The sequence below is a fragment of the Spinacia oleracea genome, chromosome 6 (genome assembly GCF_020520425.1).
Source record: "Spinacia oleracea cultivar Varoflay chromosome 6, BTI_SOV_V1, whole genome shotgun sequence".
Classification (NCBI taxonomy): domain Eukaryota; kingdom Viridiplantae; phylum Streptophyta; class Magnoliopsida; order Caryophyllales; family Amaranthaceae; genus Spinacia; species Spinacia oleracea.
Window position 1 is genome coordinate 70,717,278 of NC_079492.1, and position 20,119 is coordinate 70,737,396.

The following is a 20,119-nucleotide window of genomic DNA, read 5'->3' on the forward strand; positions in this document are numbered from 1 at the left end:
TGAAAGACTTAGGAGATATGAGATTCTTCTTGGTCTTGAGGTATCTAGGACAGAAAAGGGAACAATGTTGAACCAAAGGAAGTATATCCTAGACATTGTTAGAGATGAAGGTCTGGAGGACTGTAAAGAGTGCAAAACTCCATTTCCTCAACATGTGAAGCTTTCAACTGATCGGGGAGAGGTCATGGAAAATGCAGAAGCATACAGAAGACTGGTTGGAAGGTTACTATATTTGAACCTCAACAGGCCAGATATATCCTATTAAGTGCAACAACTAAGTCAATTCATGAGTTGTCCCAGATTACCTCACTGGAATGCAGCAATACATGTAGTCAGATATTTAATGGGAACAATTTATTGGGGTCTATTTTATTCTACTGCTGGAAATTTGAACATCACGTGGTTTTGTGATGCTGATTGGGGGTCCTGTGATTTTAGTACCCGGTCTCTTACAGGATGGTGTATATACTTGGGAGAATTCCTAGTCTCTTGGAAAACTAAAACGAGTCTTCAGTAGAATCTAAATACAGATGCATGTCTCAAACCACTTCTGGACTTGTGTGGGTGCATGGGATATTTGAGGATTTGTTGTGTTCCATACCTAAACCTATTTCTTTGTACTATGACAACCAAGCAGCCCACTATATTGCTCACAATCCAGTCTTCCATGAGAGAACTAAATACTTGAAGGTGGACTGCCATTATGTCAGAGAGCATATAGAGGATGGATTCATATTCACTGCCTTTATTAGATCAGCTAAACAGATAACTGCCATCATGACCAAGTCTCTATCAGCTAGACAACACCATTACTTATCTGTCAAGTTGGGACTTGTGTCTACTCCCCATGTTCAACTTGAAGGGGGGGGGGGTGTGAAGAAATATGGTGAGTTCCACATAGGATCTACGTGTTCCTCATGACACAAGAACATCAGTCACATGAATCAACTTAGGATCATGTGCACTGATTTATAGCCGTTATTTTTGAAGGAAATAATGCCCTTGGTCCAAGTATGCATTCTATGTTAAGTCTAATAAATGCGGTTCAGTATTAATTAACAAGTTAATAATTCAGTGAGATCAAGTGAGCTGAATGCCTAGCTAGAGGCCGCTTCAGTTCAAGTGGAATTAATGATATTAATCCACAGCTTACTCTTGACTGAACCCGTAGGGTCACACAAATAGTACGTAAACGGATCAAGTATCTAATGGCATTAGATACTCTATCTATGGATATTCGGAATCGACGGATCTTGGTTTCAGTGGGAGCTGAGATCGTCACAAGCAAGAAATGAATACTCCGGAAACGATGATATTGCCGGAAACGGAAATATGGATCGTATCGGAAATATAAATATTATCCAAGTCGTAGATGTTGCCGGAAACGAAAACATGGTACGTATCGGAAAATATTATCGGAAATGGAAATATTGCCAGAATCGGAAATATTGCCGGAAACGGAAATATTGTCAGAATCGGAAATATTATCGGAATCGGAAAATAATTCCGGAAACGGAAATATTAAATATTTGTTCGAAACGGAAATTGATTCCGGAATCGAAAATATTAAATATTGTTCGTATCGGAAATGAATTCCGAAACCGGGAATTTAATCGGAAGCGTATCGTACGAATTAGCATCGGACGAGGCCTGCCGGACGAAGGCCCAGCACGAAGCCGGGCCATCGCCCAGCAAGCCAAACGCGCGCCACAAGCCCAGCCAAGGCAGCGCCCAGGCCTACCGCAAGGCAGGCCCAGCGCGCGCCAAGGCCACGGCTGCGTGGGCCTCGCTGCGTGGGCTGCTGCTCGCACGCACGCGCATGGGCGGCCCTTGTGGCTGCTGTGTGTGTGTGTGTGAGTTTGTGTTCATGCATGATTCCTAAAACTATTAGAGTTAGTTTATGATTAAATTCCTATTCCTAAAAGGATAAATTAATTAATTAGAGTTCTTGTAGGATTCTAAGTTTAATTAATTCGTGTCCTACTAGGATTACAATTCCCTTTCCATAACTCTATAAATACGTGCCTAGGGTCACATATTTTCAGAGATTAATTCAAGTATTCAAAGTGAGTTTTGAGAGAAAAATTCAGCCACATTCCTTGCTCAAAAGTGCCGAAAATTCTAGTACCTTAAGGGCGATTCTAGTTGGTCAATCTTAAGGCGGATCCGGATGTGCTGTGGACTATCTACGGAGGGACGACACTTGGAGTCCTAAAGACTTGTTCTTGTTCGGTTCGGGCGCAGGTAGGGAAGGCACGCAACAAAGAGTATGCATCTAAATTATGCTATATGATTATGTGTAAATAATATGTATTCCTGGGTTAATGGTTGTTTCCGCATGATTTATGTAATATCATATGTATCATAACCTAACAGTGGTATCACGAGCCCCTTATTATTTTCATAATCTAAATTGCATGAACATGGTTAAATATTACAAATTTGCAAGAATTAAAAGGGGTGATTAATTTTCGTAATTGTTAATTAATTGCAAATTGCGTTTATTTAATTATACGTACGCAGTTTTTCGGCAGTTTCTTCGTTACTCATCCAAATCTAGTGATTTTTGTGTCAATTCCGCATGTAAAAGGCATTCTAAAATTTTGACAAAACAAATATTTTTCTGCCGAACCCAGAATTCTCAAATTCGAAGCCTAACTATGACTTTTCGAAGGTTTTAGTTTTTCGAATGCAAAATTTCGTAAATTTAAGATGTTAAATTAAATATTTGCGATTCTTGTTGATAAATCTTGAATTTTTTATTGACCTACTGTATATGTTTAACAAGTTTGAATGCCTAGCCTTGTTAATTATGCAATCTAATTTGTAATTATGATTAATTTGTTGAAAATTAGAATAATTTAGAATTAATTTGATTTTCATAATTAATTATAATTTAATTAGAAACCTATGACTAAAAACCACCATAAAAATTGTAAATTTATAATAAATTTTAAATTTTTATGACCTAGACTTGAATCCATAATAATCGGAAATCAATTGGATAATAAATTTTCGATTTTTCGCCCTAAAATTATGAAATTAATATTATTTATTAATTTGTCATTAATTTTAAATATAAATTTTAAATTTTTATGCGATTCGTTCATATAACTTGCACGCACAAAGCAATGGACGCTTCGTGTTACCCTTAAGGGGTGTTGTATAGTGCGGGCATGCGACGACGAGCAAGGGAGCTCGTCGCCCGTGCGGCACGAATGCAATGAGCAAGGGCGTGGTGCACGAGCACAAGGCAGCAGCCCTGCCTTGTGTCGTGGGCCACGAACTATGAACAAATGGGCATGGGCGAAAGGCAAGCCAAGGCAGTCGCGTGTGGGCAGCAAGCGAGCTGCGCCACGACGCTCACTGCCTCGCGCAAGAGCGCGCAGCCTCGCGCGCAGCGAGCGCAAGCTCGCGTGCCACGAGCGCTGCGCCCAGCGTTGAACGCGCGCAATTGCTCGCGCACAGCGAGCGATGTCTCGCGCGCACATCGAGCAATGGCTCGCGCGCACAGCGAGCGATGGAGCGCGCGCAGCGTGCGCTGGCGAGCGCGCACAGCGAGCGATGGCTCGCGTGCGTCGAGCGCTGGCGCGCGCACAACGAGCACCATAGCGTGCGATGGCTTGCGATGGAGATGCAGCAGCTATGCGACAAGCGCATGGGCTGCGCGCACATGGCCAGCAATGGCTGTGTGCGTGCGGCCCATGGGCGTGCAATGCGTAGGGTGTTTGCGTTGCGATTAGATCGTTTTGAATGTTTAATTTGAAAATTTTTCAGTTTACGTAATTTTAATTAATTTTAAAATTAATAAATTAAATTATTTTCTTGGATTTTAATTTTGAATATTGTAATTATAATAAATTTTATTTATTCTAATTATTTTACTAAAATTAAAATCATGAATTAATTTAAATACGACTGAAATTAAATTAAACTTTTTGGATTCAATTATAAATTTATATGAGCTTTAAATTTTAATTAAATTTGTATGTTTCCGGTTAGACTTGAAATACATTTTTATGTTTAAAACTAGTAAAGCATATAAATTTATTGGTTTAAGTGGGAGCCCTTTTAGTCATAAAACTCTTGATTAGGTCTACAAATCCTTAAGGTTAAAACAACTTGATTAGAATTAATAAGGACTGAATAATTGGTAGATTATTGGTGCCCTTGATTAATTGCTGCAAATGTTTACGTGATGCATAATGTGTTTTACTAACCAGCTATGTGGGCCATTCATGATAATGAATGGGTGAATGGAATATATTGTATATGTACTGTTTTGCAGGTTATGAAGTGACTAGTATGGCCCAAATAGGATAGAAAATATGGTCTGCGTACCATTAATTTGAATGTAATTGGTCTAAAGTACCAAAGTTATTTTTCAATTCAAATATGGTCTGCGTACCATCAAATAGTTGTAATTAGTTATAGCTTATCCTATTTGAAGAAAATGGTGCCTCCCACGGAGATTTTCAAGACGGACTTTGAAGTCAAAGCTTCAAGATGAAGTCGGGCCATACTAGATCACATTTATCTTATGCATGCTTTAAGTTATTTATTGCTTTAAATATGTCTTAATTATGCGTAAGATTGTGGCTTGATTATGTTGCATGATTAAGGATTTTAGTTCACTTAAAATCTAACCAACATAGTAAGAGCCTTAAGTTCCAAACTTAAAAATTGAGTTAAAAGGTGCCATGCCAAAATATACACTTGCTTGGATATCCTTTACATCAATCTAGTAATAGTTTTCGCTCAGCGAGGTGTTACTTATTGGTCCTAAAGGGGCAAGGTACACAAATAATTGTGAGTACATGTTAGTTTTGGTGAAACTCAACGATATAAGTAAGGAGTCCTTTTATGTCGTGGCAAAATCGATAGGTTTACCTAATAAGTTCTTAGACGTACCTATCAACGAAGAATAGTTTCTAGACTATTAGCAAAAGGCTTTTGCTTACCTAAGATGTTTTAGGATTAAGTCGACAAACTGTGCTTAGTTCTTCAATGATTTTAGGGTCTTGGAATCATTTTATTCACACCTGCCGGAACAATAAATTCGAATAAAATGCTAATAACTTGTTGAAATTGCATGATTGCTTTAATTTTCAAGTTATTACTCATGATAGATGTTTAGACTTTGCATGCTTCAATGTATGTTTTAATTATTGTTTATAATTAAATATCTTGCACTGCAGTAAATCCTTTTAGAAAGGTAACAGTAAATTTCCTCGATTGGTAGTGAATCCAAGAACAATTCACGGAAATGAGAGAAAGTGAGCAATTTAAAATGTACGTTTCTTATAGCGACTTTTATGGTTGTTTTCGAACATCAAAATCGAATGGCAAACCAATTGGTGCTTGTGAATTCAAAATACACTGTAGTTTTGAGATCATAAAGCATCGAGTCTAATACGCTCAGCTTTACCAATGGTTAACAACCTAATATCTTTGTCCATTTAATTCTCGAATGAATCTAGTCCCTAGACATTCGAATAGATCGATGCTTAGAGAACTTTAGAAGCTTCTTGTAAGATCATCTAGTTGAAACAGAATATTCAACATAAATTAAAATGGTAAAAACCTTGTTTGTGACATTGGACATGTCTAACAAAGTATAAAAGTCAACACTAAAGAAATCAATTCTTAAGACTATAAGAAAGGGTACAAGAAATAGGAAAACGAGGAACAAATGAAAGGAATTTACGATTCCGTTTCTACCTATAAGTTTATGTTTAAAGAGAAGTGACCTAGCAATCAAACTTCCTTGGTATCATATACCGCTTGAGGTTCTTACTTCGATAATAACTCAAACAATGGAAGCTAGGATACACTAATGACCTACAAGTGGGAAATGAAGCATGGCAATGCTACATTAGTTATAGGGTCATCTAGTTTGTTTTAAGTCCTTTAAAAGGCTGGAACTTAATGGCTATTTTGTTCCATAATCAACATACCTAAATTTCTGTTTTCAAACACAGAAAGACTCACATTCAAGAAAAACAAAAACAATGTTTGTTTGTTTATTTGAATGAAATGGTCAATTACAGGTTGAGTCAATATGCTTGATTAAAACAAACAACTCTTTAAAGAACTTTACTAGGTTCAAATCAACCCCTTGATTTGAGTTCCACTAATCTTTGGCATTGTTGCTTAGACCATATCAACAAGTTAACATTCAAAAACTCTATTTTATGGACTTTTGAAAGTTCATTGATTTCTAGATCAATTTAAGACGACTAGTCTTACTTGTTGAAAGTAACAAAAGATATGAACTATTGTTAGAACGCCTAGACAATAGAGTTCAAAGCTAAAGAAAGATTTTATGACTTTATTATTTCACATAGATTTGAGTGAATGTAGGTTTATTTACTCAAATGTGATATAAGTTGAATCTGTTTGGCTGGTTCAAAGATTCAGAAGTATAAATCCCACTTGGTAAGAAATCACAAAGATCTAGGTTAGATCATGTTGATGATTACTTAAATCAAGAATGATCATCAATGATTGTTAGTAAAATTCACAATCTAGCTCCATAAGATATGGCATATCTAAATTGGAATGATCGAAGTCGATTAGTACTTGATTCGATCAATGATGGATCATAAAGACTTTTCCTTTAATTTCTAAAACAAAATGCTCAACTACCACCAAACTAAACTAAATTCGTCAAAGCTATAGAAAAGAAATTTCAGAATATCTTTTCGATAATATATATATCTAGAGAGTTGCTAAACTCAGTGGGAGCTTAGTGTTTGTTATTCAACAAACTAAGGCCCAAGTCTAGATATATGTTTCATTGTGATTTATTCAAATGAGACACAAGGGTATTGTTTCTACCACGAATTTTTGAGAACATAATGTTTGTTTGCTCGAAATAATGTCCTTTTGGAGATTCGTTTCCAAAATGACAAGTGGGAGAAAATAGACCTCGAAAGTCTTCGAGGCGAACAACAAACATAAACGGACATTCCGGAGGCTTTTCAAAGTGCTTTAGAAAAACCGAACTTATTCTTTAAGGACTTTAGAAGTGGCTTTAAAGAATAGACTTCTCTTAGAAGACTTTACAAGTGCTTCAAGGAGAACAGAATATTCAAAGGACTTTCAAGTGGCTATTGATATTCTGTTGTTTGATGTTCTATACCCAAGTAGGCATAGAGTTCAAGTCACTGGAACTATGAGATTCTTCTATTAGATAGTGAAGAAACATGGAGTTCAGGTCACTGAAACTATGCAATTCTTCTATTAGATAGTAAAGAAACCTACAACTTGCAGTCAAACTAAAAGAAGTGACTTGTAAGAAAGCTATGACGAAACCCAGATTCCCTAAAATGGTTAGAGGCCATATATAGACTATATGTTTAATTGGTTAAAGGCCATAAAACATACTCAATGTTTTGATGACAAAATTGAAATTTTGTTGATTTGCAAGAATAGTTTCACACCTATTGGTTGCAAGTTTGTTTTAAGGATAAAAACCATCAAACATGGAATTGTGTTCACACACAAAGCTAGATTAGTTGCTAAAGGTTACAAGAAAATTCATGGCATGGATTGTGTTGAAACCTCATGCATAATCATAATTCTCAAGTCTATAAATCAAGCAATGATTGCATATTGGTACATATGGCAATTGGATGACAAAACAATTCCTCAATAAAATGTTGGAATAAACTATGTACATGGTATGTCATAGGATTTGTGGATCCAAATAAATGCTTGAAAAGGAAAGCTAGCTTATAAAATCTAAGTACAGATTTAAGCAAGCAATTGGGAATTGGAACTGTATTTTAAGTGAAGCTAATAAGCATTTTAGTTTCATAAAATATACATGATTCTTATAGATATATAAGAAGTTTAGTGGGAGAACTTAAAACTTAATTGGTCCTATGTGTATTACACACGTATCTCTCTATTGTGAAATAACATTCAAATGCTAATGACTTAGATTTGAAATAATTCATCAATGATGGACCATGGCGAAACTTAGTACATACTGGGTATTAAGATCTATTTACAAAGATCTTATGATATTGTTTTGGATTAAGTAATGGCATTTACTAAATCAAACACGAAAGTCTCCATTGGAGATATTCGACCCATGTGAATAAATCTAAGTAAAGGATGTTTGAACTATGTATAAGCATTTACTAAGTTAAACATCAAAGAGTCTAAATGAGATTCTTAACCTATATTATATGTCAAAGAATTTAGCTGAATTTAGTATCTACTGAAACTAGATAAGCTAAAGTTACATGAATAGAATTCAATTGGGAAATATTCTGCAAAAGAATTTATCATGTATGATATAATATGAGGATCGCCAAAAACGTATCGTATGACTTTAGGCATGACGAACATATACCAATCTCTATTGATCTAAGTGAAGATCAACTAGATTGAGATCAAGAATACTTATGGTACTTGAAATGGTACATAGGAATAGTTCTTGATTCAAGGAAATAAAGATATGTTAAATATTGATGCTACACGCATAAACACTGGCAAAGGATCAAGCAAGACCCTTTGGAGTTAACCATTGATAAGGACGAGCTATAGAGCATCGTGTTTTGAAAATGGCAACATGGGTTGGAGACCATGAGTTGTTGCGTGGGAAATTAAAATAATAATTTCTATGTTCTAAGATATAGTTGGAGAGTCTTCCACATATCTATGAACTGCTTGGATAGGTAAATCCAAACAAAGCATCACTAGCAACCTATACAGTTGAAGTAAAAGTAATTATTGCCTAAGAAGCAATAAAACAGGGTTGTTTAAAGTTCTTCACTGAACTTGGGTAGATCACCTATCTGCTGGCTTGATGGTTCTTCATTGAAAAATGCGTAGAACCACTCTTGAAGCAAGAAAAACGTCTGCTAACTTGATGGTTCTTCATTGCAAAATGAGTAAAACCACCATCGAAGTGAGAAAGACTAGATCACATAATAAACAAACTCGAAAAGATCTTATCATCATATCTCAAAGAGCATTCGATGAAAAGGATGTTAAGATTGGCAAAGCATGATAACTAAACCTATGCAACAAGTGAGAAACAACACTCACATTGTAGCACTGGAAATCAAGCATAGCTTTGAATTCCATGAACTGTTTTAAAGATGGGTTTGAGGCCCATGGTTATAAAACATTGGGGTTGAACATTTATCATATATGAAATGTGTTTTCATATTCCATTTAATCTTGGTTTAGTATTAAATGATGAGTCCCTTCAATTTGACAATATATTCAAGATAGACTGTCAGGACCAGTCCTGTGACTAAGAAATGTCTATCAAGTGAACTTGAATGTCAAAGGTTGAAAATGGTCCCTAGTCGGAGTTTTCTATAAAATTGGACGCATAGAAAATGTTAGACGACTAGAATGCAAGATGACTAGTAGTTCTGTTTCTTGAACTATGTGGACATGGCAATGTCATAATCATTTGCATAGATACTTACTTTGGGAAGACTAGTATCGGACAAGACCTATGAAACTTTACTGTAAGAGATGAAAATCTGTCATAAGTAAATTTCATTAAATTATTAGACACTAAATCCTCAATACCTGAGTGATTTGAGATTACTTGTTTGAGAACTGGTTGCTTTGACGTTGACCAACCGTCGCACCGTAAAAGGAGGCTATAAAGGCAACGCTCAGGTAATCACCTATCAAACGAAGTCTAATCTCAAGATCGCAAGATTGGGATTGTCCTCCCATAAATCGGGATGAGATGCTTAAAAGTTGTACAAGGCCACTCGGAGAGCTAGAAACTGTGAAATGCATGGCCGTGCTCGGATGAATCATAGGCTATGATTATCTGTTTATTTGATCAGTTGAACTCTGAAACCGAGGAACACCTCTGGACATAATAAGGATGACAACTCTTACCTTATGTTCAAGAGCAAGCATCGAGCGACAAAGGAATTAGGAAATGCACACTTGTCCCTAAGGACAAGTGGGAGACTGAAGGAAATAATGCCCTTGGTCCAAGTATGCATTCTATGTTAAGTCTAATAAATGCGGTTCAGTATTAATTAACAAGTTAATAATTCAGTGAGATCAAGTGAGCTGAATGCCTAGCTAGAGGCCGCTTCAGTTCAAGTGGAATTAATGATATTAATCCACAGCTTACTCTTGACTGAACCCGTAGGGTCACACAAATAGTACGTAAACGGATCAAGTATCTAATGGCATTAGATACTCTATCTATGGATATTCGGAATCGACGGATCTTGGTTTCAGTGGGAGCTGAGATCGTCACAAGCAAGAAATGAATACTCCGGAAACGATGATATTGCCGGAAACGGAAATATGGATCGTATCGGAAATATAAATATTATCCAAGTCGTAGATGTTGCCGGAAACGGAAACATGGTACGTATCGGAAAATATTATCGGAAATGGAAATATTGCCAGAATCGGAAATATTGCCGGAAACGGAAATATTGTCAGAATCGGAAATATTATCGGAATCGGAAAATAATTCCGGAAACGGAAATATTAAATATTTGTTCGAAACGGAAATTGATTCCGGAATCGGAAATATTAAATATTGTTCGTATCGGAAATGAATTCCGAAACCGGGAATTTAATCGGAAGCGTATCGTACGAATTAGCATCGGACGAGGCCTGCCGGACGAAGGCCCAGCACGAAGCCGGGCCATCGCCCAGCAAGCCAAACGCGCGCCACAAGCCCAGCCAAGGCAGCGCCCAGGCCTACCGCAAGGCAGGCCCAGCGCGCGCCAAGGCCACGGCTGCGTGGGCCTCGCTGCGTGGGCTGCTGCTCGCACGCACGCGCATGGGCGGCCCTTGTGGCTGCTGTGTGTGTGTGTTGTGAGTTTGTGTTCATGCATGATTCCTAAAACTATTAGAGTTAGTTTATGATTAAATTCCTATTCCTAAAAGGATAAATTAATTAATTAGAGTTCTTGTAGGATTCTAAGTTTAATTAATTCGTGTCCTACTAGGATTACAATTCCCTTTCCATAACTCTATAAATACGTGCCTAGGGTCACATATTTTCAGAGATTAATTCAAGTATTCAAAGTGAGTTTTGAGAGAAAAATTCAGCCACATTCCTTGCTCAAAAGTGCCGAAAATTCTAGTACCTTAAGGGCGATTCTAGTTGGTCAATCTTAAGGCGGATCCGGACGTGCTGTGGACTATCTACGGAGGGACGACACTTGGAGTCCTAAAGACTTGTTCTTGTTCGGTTCGGGCGCAGCTAGGGAAGGCACGCAACAAAGAGTATGCATCTAAATTATGCTATATGATTATGTGTAAATAATATGTATTCCTGGGTTAATGGTTGTTTCCGCATGATTTATGTAATATCATATGTATCATAACCTAACAATTTTGTCAGCTTATGGTCACATGTATTTGTGTGAATAGTAGTGTCTTGCTGTCCCTTTCTTATAGGTTGTAGTGTTGTATATATATGGTAGTATAGAATTAGGGTTAATCAGAGTGATATACTTGTAAAGAACAAGCGTAAGAAGCGCAACATTTGAAAGAAATACACAGAAAACTGGGTTGTTCATACACCCAAAACAAACACTCTCTAAATTGTTTGATTGACTGAAACGGAAAGTGAAAACTTTCTTCAATATCATTACTATCTTAAAAACTATTTTGCTACACTATGTTTTCTTTAATAACATTCTATAATAGAACGAGGATATTTTGATATTTATCACCTTTTAAGTTTTAGATTTTTGGATTTACCACTTTATAAAATGTAATTTTATATTTGCCACCTTATTTTTTATATAAAATGTTTTAAATTCACCACCTTTTACTAGTTTTCGTCCAATTTTCGGTCTATGTGAATCCTATTTAACTATCTGAATTCTTTAATTGAAAACCTAATGAACAAGAGGGAAATCAAAAAAGTCGGTTAAGTGGAGCTCACAAGGATAAAAATCAGACTAAATAATTAAAAAGTGGTGAGTACGAATTTTTTCATAAAAGTAAGTTAGTAAATATGAAATTATATTTTATAAGGCAGTAAATACAAAGACCTAAAAAAGTTGGTAAATATGAAAAAAAAATCATAGAACTACTGTACATGCGACTTTCCAATGAAGGGTGTGATTATTAGAGCTCAATATTGCTCATTACATGATAGAGAATCAAATCAATGATTGTTATCCAACTAACTCAAAGTTTCTTGATCACACAATGACACAACTATACAAATAATTAATTTCGAATCGCATTGTTGTTTTCTGATAATCTCAATCAATTTCTCTATCTTGCTCTTTATTTATCTAATAATAATTCTAACCTATTTTCTAATCAATTAGTCATTTGTACAATATTATGTTTATTACATATTTGTTTTCAACATGGTTAATCACACCCGATCACGTTAAAGTCAATCTTATAATATTTTTACTTTAAAGCATGCATATAATTATATCACGTTAAAGTCGATCTTATTCATCCTAATGAAATTTAAATAACTAGAGAAGTTTGGTTGTTACAAAATATTACAATTATGGGAGAAGCTAATAGGACGGCGCTAACAGGTGACTTGGTGGGCGAATTTTTTGTCACCTTTATAGCTTAAGAGGGCGAGATTTTGTATCACAAATCTCACGCTCTTTAATCTGTTGTACTCCCTCCTTTCTTGATTGTTAGATCTCTTTCCGTATTGAGTTGTTTTATTTGTGATTTCCTCTTAAATTTTTTCCTTATCTGTCCAACATTTATCCCCGTTATATACCTTTGTAAATATTGAAATGACTCACTTGTTTACTCTCAAGTAAATCTTTATCCCATGATACCCTTTAATTATTTTTCTCTCCTACTCACATGAGTTAGATTTTATTAAGATTCATGTGAAGTGTACTTAAATTGAATTGTCTTATATTCCAAAATAGACTAACATTCAAGAACGGAGGGAGTAATGAAAGTCATTCTTTAAATATTTTGAATAAAAAACCATGATTGGAAATTAGTAATGAAGGTATTATCAATAAAGTTAGTTGCAAAGTTAGTTGACAACTTGAAATTTGCTTGTATAAATTTATATTAATTTTCCAAATTAGTTATCAACTTTTAATTAAAAAAATAGTTATGGACACTAAAGGAACATTGATCCCCTAATTATACGCATTAATTTTCGCGCTAAAATTGAACATCCGTAGCACTATGTTAGGGGAGTTCATACACTTACCCTGGGGTAAGATGACTGTACGTACATACCCTCCAATAGGAATAGGACAAGTCATGAGGTCAAATTTAGGTTTTGGGGGTAATTTACTTATTTAGGTTTTGGGGGTAATTTACTTATTTAGGGGGGGGAAAAATTTTCGCAGGTACCGCCTTTCTCTACTGAAGAAGCGGGAGTATTACCGCTCACTTATCCCCCAAAATAAGCCCGCCCAAAATTTCGATAGCCCCAAAAAAATAAAAAAAAACTTCTTCAGCTGTGTTCATAGCAGGTGGTCTGCATAAAAGCTTGTTGGTGAATTTTCTTGAGGTGATATTCTACTCGTATTTCTTTTGTTAATTTTTTGAAATTGTACTCGTACATCTGTTGGAAAGTATTTATGAATTGGTTTTGTTTGTTGGATGAACTTATTCCCGTTTTTTCAAATCAATAAATTATTAGTTTTGATTTCGTAGAAACCCAAGTGTGTAGTTGTTATTGACGGAGATTACAATGTCTGAAAATATGTTTCAACCATTTAATTAGGTTTAATAAATGTTGTTTGCTGAACACGTTATATAAATAAAGGTCGTGTGTGTAATTAATATACAATATATTATACAGTATGCACTACCTATTAAAAATCCACTAGAGTTTAAATACATTGTATGAATTATTATATAACTAATGTACTTTATTATTATGTATTCAACAGTGAAATGGTAACTATAGACCTTAATGGTGAACCTGCTGTGGAAGAAGAAACCATTGTGAACATTCCCACGTCCAACCCCCCTGCCGTAGGCATGTCCTTTAATTCCGGTCACGAGTTTAGTGAATTTTGTCATCGTTATGCCTATAAAGAGGGGTTTGAGATGTTTGTGAAAAGTAATGTTATTAGAAAGGAGTACAAAGACAAGGGTGTTAGTAAAATAGGTTTTGGAGATCTTGAGGCTAGGCCGCATATGATGGAACGAATCAGATTAAAATGTAAGAAGGGTGGTGTTAAATCAAGTATTGGTTCTAATGTTACTGGTTGCAAGATGTTTGTTTATGGGACGCAGAAGGACGGAGAGTTTATAATAATTAGTTGTGACTTAAAGCATAATCACCCTCTTAGCCCCGATTGCAGTAGAATGATGGTTAACTACCGTTGCATTGATGGTCCTACATTCGATAGGTTAATGATAAACGAAAGGGGGGGAGTTAGTATTAGTAGAAACTTTGGCACTCAATTGATTGAAAAAGGGGGCTTTGATAATATTACTTTCAACAAAAAGGATATTAGAAATGCCATAGCAGTTGAACGGCGTAAAACAATGTTTGAGAAAGGTGATGCTGCCGGTCTTGAAGATTACTTCAAAGCACAACGAGAACTTAATGGGGATTTTTATAGTTCTATTCAACGTGATGGTGAAGGTATTTTAAAAAATGCATTCTGGTCTGACGCGCGTAGTAGAGGGACTTGCAAATATTTCGGTGATGTTATAAGTTTTGACACAACTTTTTCAAGCAACAGGTACGTAATTGAAAATTTTATTTGTATTTATTACTGCCATATATGTGACCTAACATTTATCCAGGAAACCTAATAGCAATCTTTGAATCGGTATTAGCTCTGAATGCTTACAATTGACATGCATGTGTAATGCATGTTGTAATCTGTATTAGGTAGTCCATTTATTATTGTTGTGGTTTATTTTGTCTAGCAAATCCGTCTGTTAACAAGTAACGCTTGGAAGAGTGTGTATGTGCAAGGAGTTCAATTTCTATTAGAGTCACGATTAAAAAATTTTGAGCATGTTAATTATCTTTATTGCTAATATAATAATTGCACTAGGTATCGTATGCCATTTGCTCCTTTTGTTGGCGTAAACCACCATGGAAAATCGACTGTATTTGCGGCCGCTTTAATCTCACATGAGGATACTGAAAGTTTTGTTTGGGTGTTTGAGGAATGGCTAAAGTGTATGGGTAAGCCTCCGAAGGGCATTTTGACTGATCAAGATAGGGCAATATGTAGTGCAATAGGCAAAGTCTTCCCTGTTGTTCCACACCGACTCTGTTTGTGGCATATGCTACAGAATGCATCCCGGAATCTCGGTAAGCTAGCCGACTGGAAAAGCATTGATACGCTGATCAGAACAGCCGTGCAAGATATGCTCGATCCCGATGAGTTTGACGAGGCTTGGTGTCTTCTGATGGATAGATATAATCAACGAGGTAAGGGTTGGATGCAGGATTCAAACGACAACCGTCGGCAATGGGCACCAGCCTACAACAGAGGCACATTTTGGGCTGGAATGTCATCTACGCAGAGAAGTGAAGGTATGAATCGTTACTTCAAAATTCATGTAGACTTAGAATGTGGATTACTCCAATTTATTAAAAACTACGAGTTCTGTATGAAGATAAAGGCACAGGAAGAGAAGGAGGACAATTTGAAAAGTCTAGATACGCCTCCTCGACTAGATGTTGACAAGAGTGTGTTAGCTGAGTATGTGTTTCACAAGGTTTACACCAATGAGATGTTTGCTGTAGTTGTTAATGAGCGTAAAGGTTTAACCCACACAAACGTGACTAAACTTGACGCACTAGGGTCACTTGTTATTTATAGAGCAGACGAGAAGCTAACCTCTCCTCATTGGAGGAAAAGGTTTAAGAGCTACAATGTTACAGTCGATAAGGTTAAGGGGGAGTTATCTTGTTCATGTCAAATGTTTGAATTTAGAGGTATATTATGTCGGCACATACTAAAAGCTATGGATGTTGAGGATTTTCAATTTATACCGGAGAAATATATACTAGATAGGTGGAGTAAGCAAGTGAGGTCATATGAGACTATTAGGGTTTCGTACTTTGATCCTGAAGAATCAAAACGGTTAGCAAAAGCTAAAGAGCTATCTCAAAGGCATAATTATTTGAAAGACTTAGCAATGCAAAACGAAACTGCGTACAAGTTGTATACCGAAGGTACTGGCGTACTTAGGCTAAAAACGGAGGATGCGGTGGGTATTAGGAAAACTGGTGACGTAGGTGATGTTTCCATCTGTTGGTGGGATCCCGATGCACGTAATGTGTTTGGCCGTCGTAGGTTACGGCCAAGAGAGTATAATGAACGCGCCTTAAGAAGGACAGTTGTACCTCCCGAAGAAGGTGTGTTGAAAACCCCTATTGATAAGAGGCATGTGGGACGGTAAAAGAAAGGACCTTCTTCGATCTACGACAAAACTAAGGGGAAGCAAGCATGTTCACACGCTGAGACTGCAGCTAACAAGGTAATGAAGTTTTCGTGAATTTAGTATTGTATGAGTAAAATATGTGTCCCGACTAATTTTTTTGTATTATTGTGAATATAGGAACTTATTAGGTCTATGTATGGACATATTCCTACGTACCGGGCTAGGCAAGAACACGCCAACAACCTTCACGACGTTCGTGTACATCCGCAATACAACGGACCTGTTTTAGAAGACGTTCCCGAAAGTTCACAAATCAATTTATCTGAAGATATAACCCAGATTTTCGATTACGAAACCTATGAATGGCTCACTAGAATGGGAGGACGGATGACATTGTAGTTCATTGTGTACTAGACCCATTTGTTGAAGAAATTCTGTAAAAACCGATTGGAATATAAATCTGTACCCAAATCTTGTGATGGTTAGTTATTATTTGGGAGTATGATACGTTTTAAAAAACTTGAACCTTCAGCACACGTCATTAATTATATATGTTTTTGATAAATTAAATAGATGTACAGATACAAACAGGAAAAAATAAATGGAAGGAGTACAATGTAGACCATATGTCATATCCATTTTCAATGTTACGAACTATTTAAGTTTTTCAAACCTATGTTGAAAGAAATGTAACATGTAATTGCATTCCCATTTAAGAATTTTCGTAATTCATAAAACTCATGAAGATGTATGTTTTTCAAGGTTTTGACTTATGAAAAATATTCACACCACAATTACATTATATATGTCGATATCATATGGCTAGTGATGTTCATCTAAATCAAAGAAATGTCAATACCAGTCCCAATTGTGTCACCAATTAGACAAAAAATTACAACTAAGTGCAACGCTATAGATCGCATTACACAAGGGGGTGTAAGTGTTGGAGAGGTGACAGAGTTATGTGGAGAGAATGCAACCGGTAAAACACAACTTTGCCTGCAGGCCAGTATAGCGTGTCAATTGCCTCCGTCCTTGGGTGGACTGTTTGGGTCGTCCATTTACATCCACTCGATTGGTCCATTTCCCATTCGGCGTTTAACAGGTTTAATTCCTTTCATTTTAGATTCTGAACTACATAAACATGACAATCCTTGTGATCACATAACAATCAAGCAGGTCGAATCACCGTATGACTTGCCTAATGTTCTTGATTGGGTTGTAAAGTTGATTCAATACTCGCATAACACAAGCAGGCATATCTGCTTACTTGTTATTGACTCAGTAGCTAGTATATGTACTAGTCATTTTGACAACACGGTGGAAGATCTAGAGGCACGTTCTCAACTTTTACGGGCCATCGGTTACGGGTTAAAGTCAATTGCCGCCACATATAATGTTGCGGTCAGTGTTGTCAATAACGTCGTAGAAGTGTTTCCTAGTGATCGTGATTCGTCTACACATTTCATGATGTCATCTGGAAGGAAGGTTCGACCCGCCTTGGGTATGGGATGGACTAGGAATATAGCAACTAGGTTATTTTTGAGTAAGACAATGAATTCCAGTACCCAAATGTTTGACAGATTGTGTAGTGTTTTGTTATCGTCCACACTAGAGTTAAATGCTTGTAGTTTTAAAATAACCGAACAGGGTGTTACCGATGCATAGGCTTAAAGCAACTTTCAGAAATTGTCACAAAATGAAAACTTTTGCATCAGTACTTTAACACTCCGAAATTAATGTCACAAAGAGGACACGAAACACATACGTGATACATAATAAGTGACGGAGTTCCACATGAAAGCAAACTACCCAACGTGCCTAAGTTTTACTTCCTTTCTTGTTAGTTATGATGTCTACCACTTCTTTCAACTTTAGCTGGTTGAAGCAATTACCCACCAGACGTCCTAGCATATACTTCTTAAGCTGTCTGTCATTGCTTGTATAAAGCTGCATTAATGTACAAGTTCTGTATTTAGTGCCTGTCGATGATGTTAAAAATATTGCGTGTCATTAGGTTGGTTTGAAACATGTTACCTGAAGTAGATCATCCACCTTCTCCACGACAGACAACAATCGCACCATGCACAGTAGTCCCTGGTCCGTTTTCCTTTTTTCAATCGGTTTGTTTATAATGCTGACCCGGTATCCGGTGATGTCCCACTCTTTGTTTTTGAACCCCAAAGGCGAGTGAAGTGTGTCGAAGATACTCAAAAGCTTTGGAACAATAGTTGAACTTGCGCTGAACCTTGTTTGCGGTTTCCTGCCCGTGTCATACACGGAAATTTTTCCAGTTGCATTTATGGTCTTTCGTTTGACCCGTACCATCATCCACCGCCCGTTGGTATGTATTGGCAAATATAGATGATCACGAAATCATTAGTTTACATAACTTAATTGAAAAAACAAAATCTACTTCTAGTGTATTGCAATTACCTCATTGATCTCTGTTAGAACAAACCCCATTTCCAAGTCCCTTTCAATTGCCCTTATCATCCTATCCAATTTGCCGCTGGTATCGTGGGCAAACAGGTCACACTCATCATACAACTCACTCTGTAGTAGGGGTTGTTTTGTTAGTACTCTTTCAAATAATGTAATCCCTACTATGGAAAAAACAAACGTTGCATTTACCATTTCCACTGGACTGACTATATATGACTTCAAAAAGACCATTTCCAGAATGTCTTTATTCAGACAAGTACACCATGCTGTCATAATCTGCGATTAATTAGATACGTTTAGTATACTTAAACTTAAACACTTAGTGTATACATAACACTCGAGGGGAGCAGGCGTACCTCATGATCCACCTGACCCTTTGCCTTGAAAGAATCATAAATGAAACCCCGACGAAGTTGTAAGTCCTTGTACTTGAAAACAACTTGATCCGGAAATGTCTTGTATGCCATGATCGTTTCTGAGATGCGTCTTTGTGTTGGATCTACCTTCCTTTTTGGTTGAAATGATGTCACAATCCCCACATCTTTATCAGATTATGTAGCGTCATCGTCAGTCTCTCCCTCTTCATCATCGTCACTCTGTTCGTCTTCATAATCCCGCACCTCGTCTTCAGTGTCAGTAACAAACTCATCCTCTCCCGCACTAGTGTCCATACCAGAAGCTTCTGTGTGTCCCTGTTGTGGTTCAACTGATGGTCCCGTCTTAAGTTCGACCTCTTCCTCGTTGTCAGTGTCATTATAATCTCCTGGTGAAAGACTTTTGGCCTACACACAATAAATCACACTTCAGCATTTAAGTTATAATATGTTATACCTAAGATGGGTACGGTCAAAGATAAATTGTTCACCTTTCGTGGTAACTTTGTTCGCTTTCTTTCCTTATTGTGACGTTGTTGTTGTCGGACCAATTCCCTTGGTGGAGGAATCGGTTTGCCGACAAGTCAATGTTCTTCCCCTTTCGGCCAGCCCATGGGGGCAGTACGAATTTGCTAATACCTGGGTACTCTTCTCCGTATACCACATCTCGGACAACCTACATTTTTTCCATCGGCCAACAATACAATCAATGTTAATATGAAGTAGTGATATATTTATCATTCTGTTTTATACCTGGGCATTTCCGTAAGATCCATCGGATGCCTGATCCAGGTTTATTACGGCCATGATGTCATCATTGTTCCACGCCCCTAACCTTGGCGTATCAGTTTTCCAGCTCTTGGCAGTTTTCGCGTACCTTATTCTATCAAGGTACGCTATCTAACAAGGTAGGTGAACATATTGTTTTAAATAAGGAGCATATATTGAATGTTTAAGGAACA

The 20,119-nt window shown here is 36.8% G+C and overlaps 2 protein-coding genes across 2 annotated transcripts; both read left to right on the forward strand.

The window, feature by feature from the left end:
* Positions 1-64: 64 nt before the first annotated feature.
* Positions 65-16,356, forward strand: LOC130463252 (protein FAR1-RELATED SEQUENCE 5-like). Its single transcript, XM_056832329.1, has 3 exons — positions 65-222; positions 13,872-14,675; positions 14,997-16,356. The coding sequence occupies exons 1-3, from the start codon at positions 65-67 to the stop codon at positions 16,354-16,356; spliced, it is 2,322 nt and encodes a 773-aa protein (XP_056688307.1).
* An 831-nt stretch (positions 16,357-17,187) lies between these two features.
* Positions 17,188-18,006, forward strand: LOC110781069 (DNA repair protein XRCC3 homolog). The gene has a single exon (XM_021985324.2). The coding sequence runs from the start codon at positions 17,188-17,190 to the stop codon at positions 18,004-18,006; it is 819 nt and encodes a 272-aa protein (XP_021841016.2).
* The last annotated feature ends 2,113 nt before the right edge of the window (positions 18,007-20,119 follow it).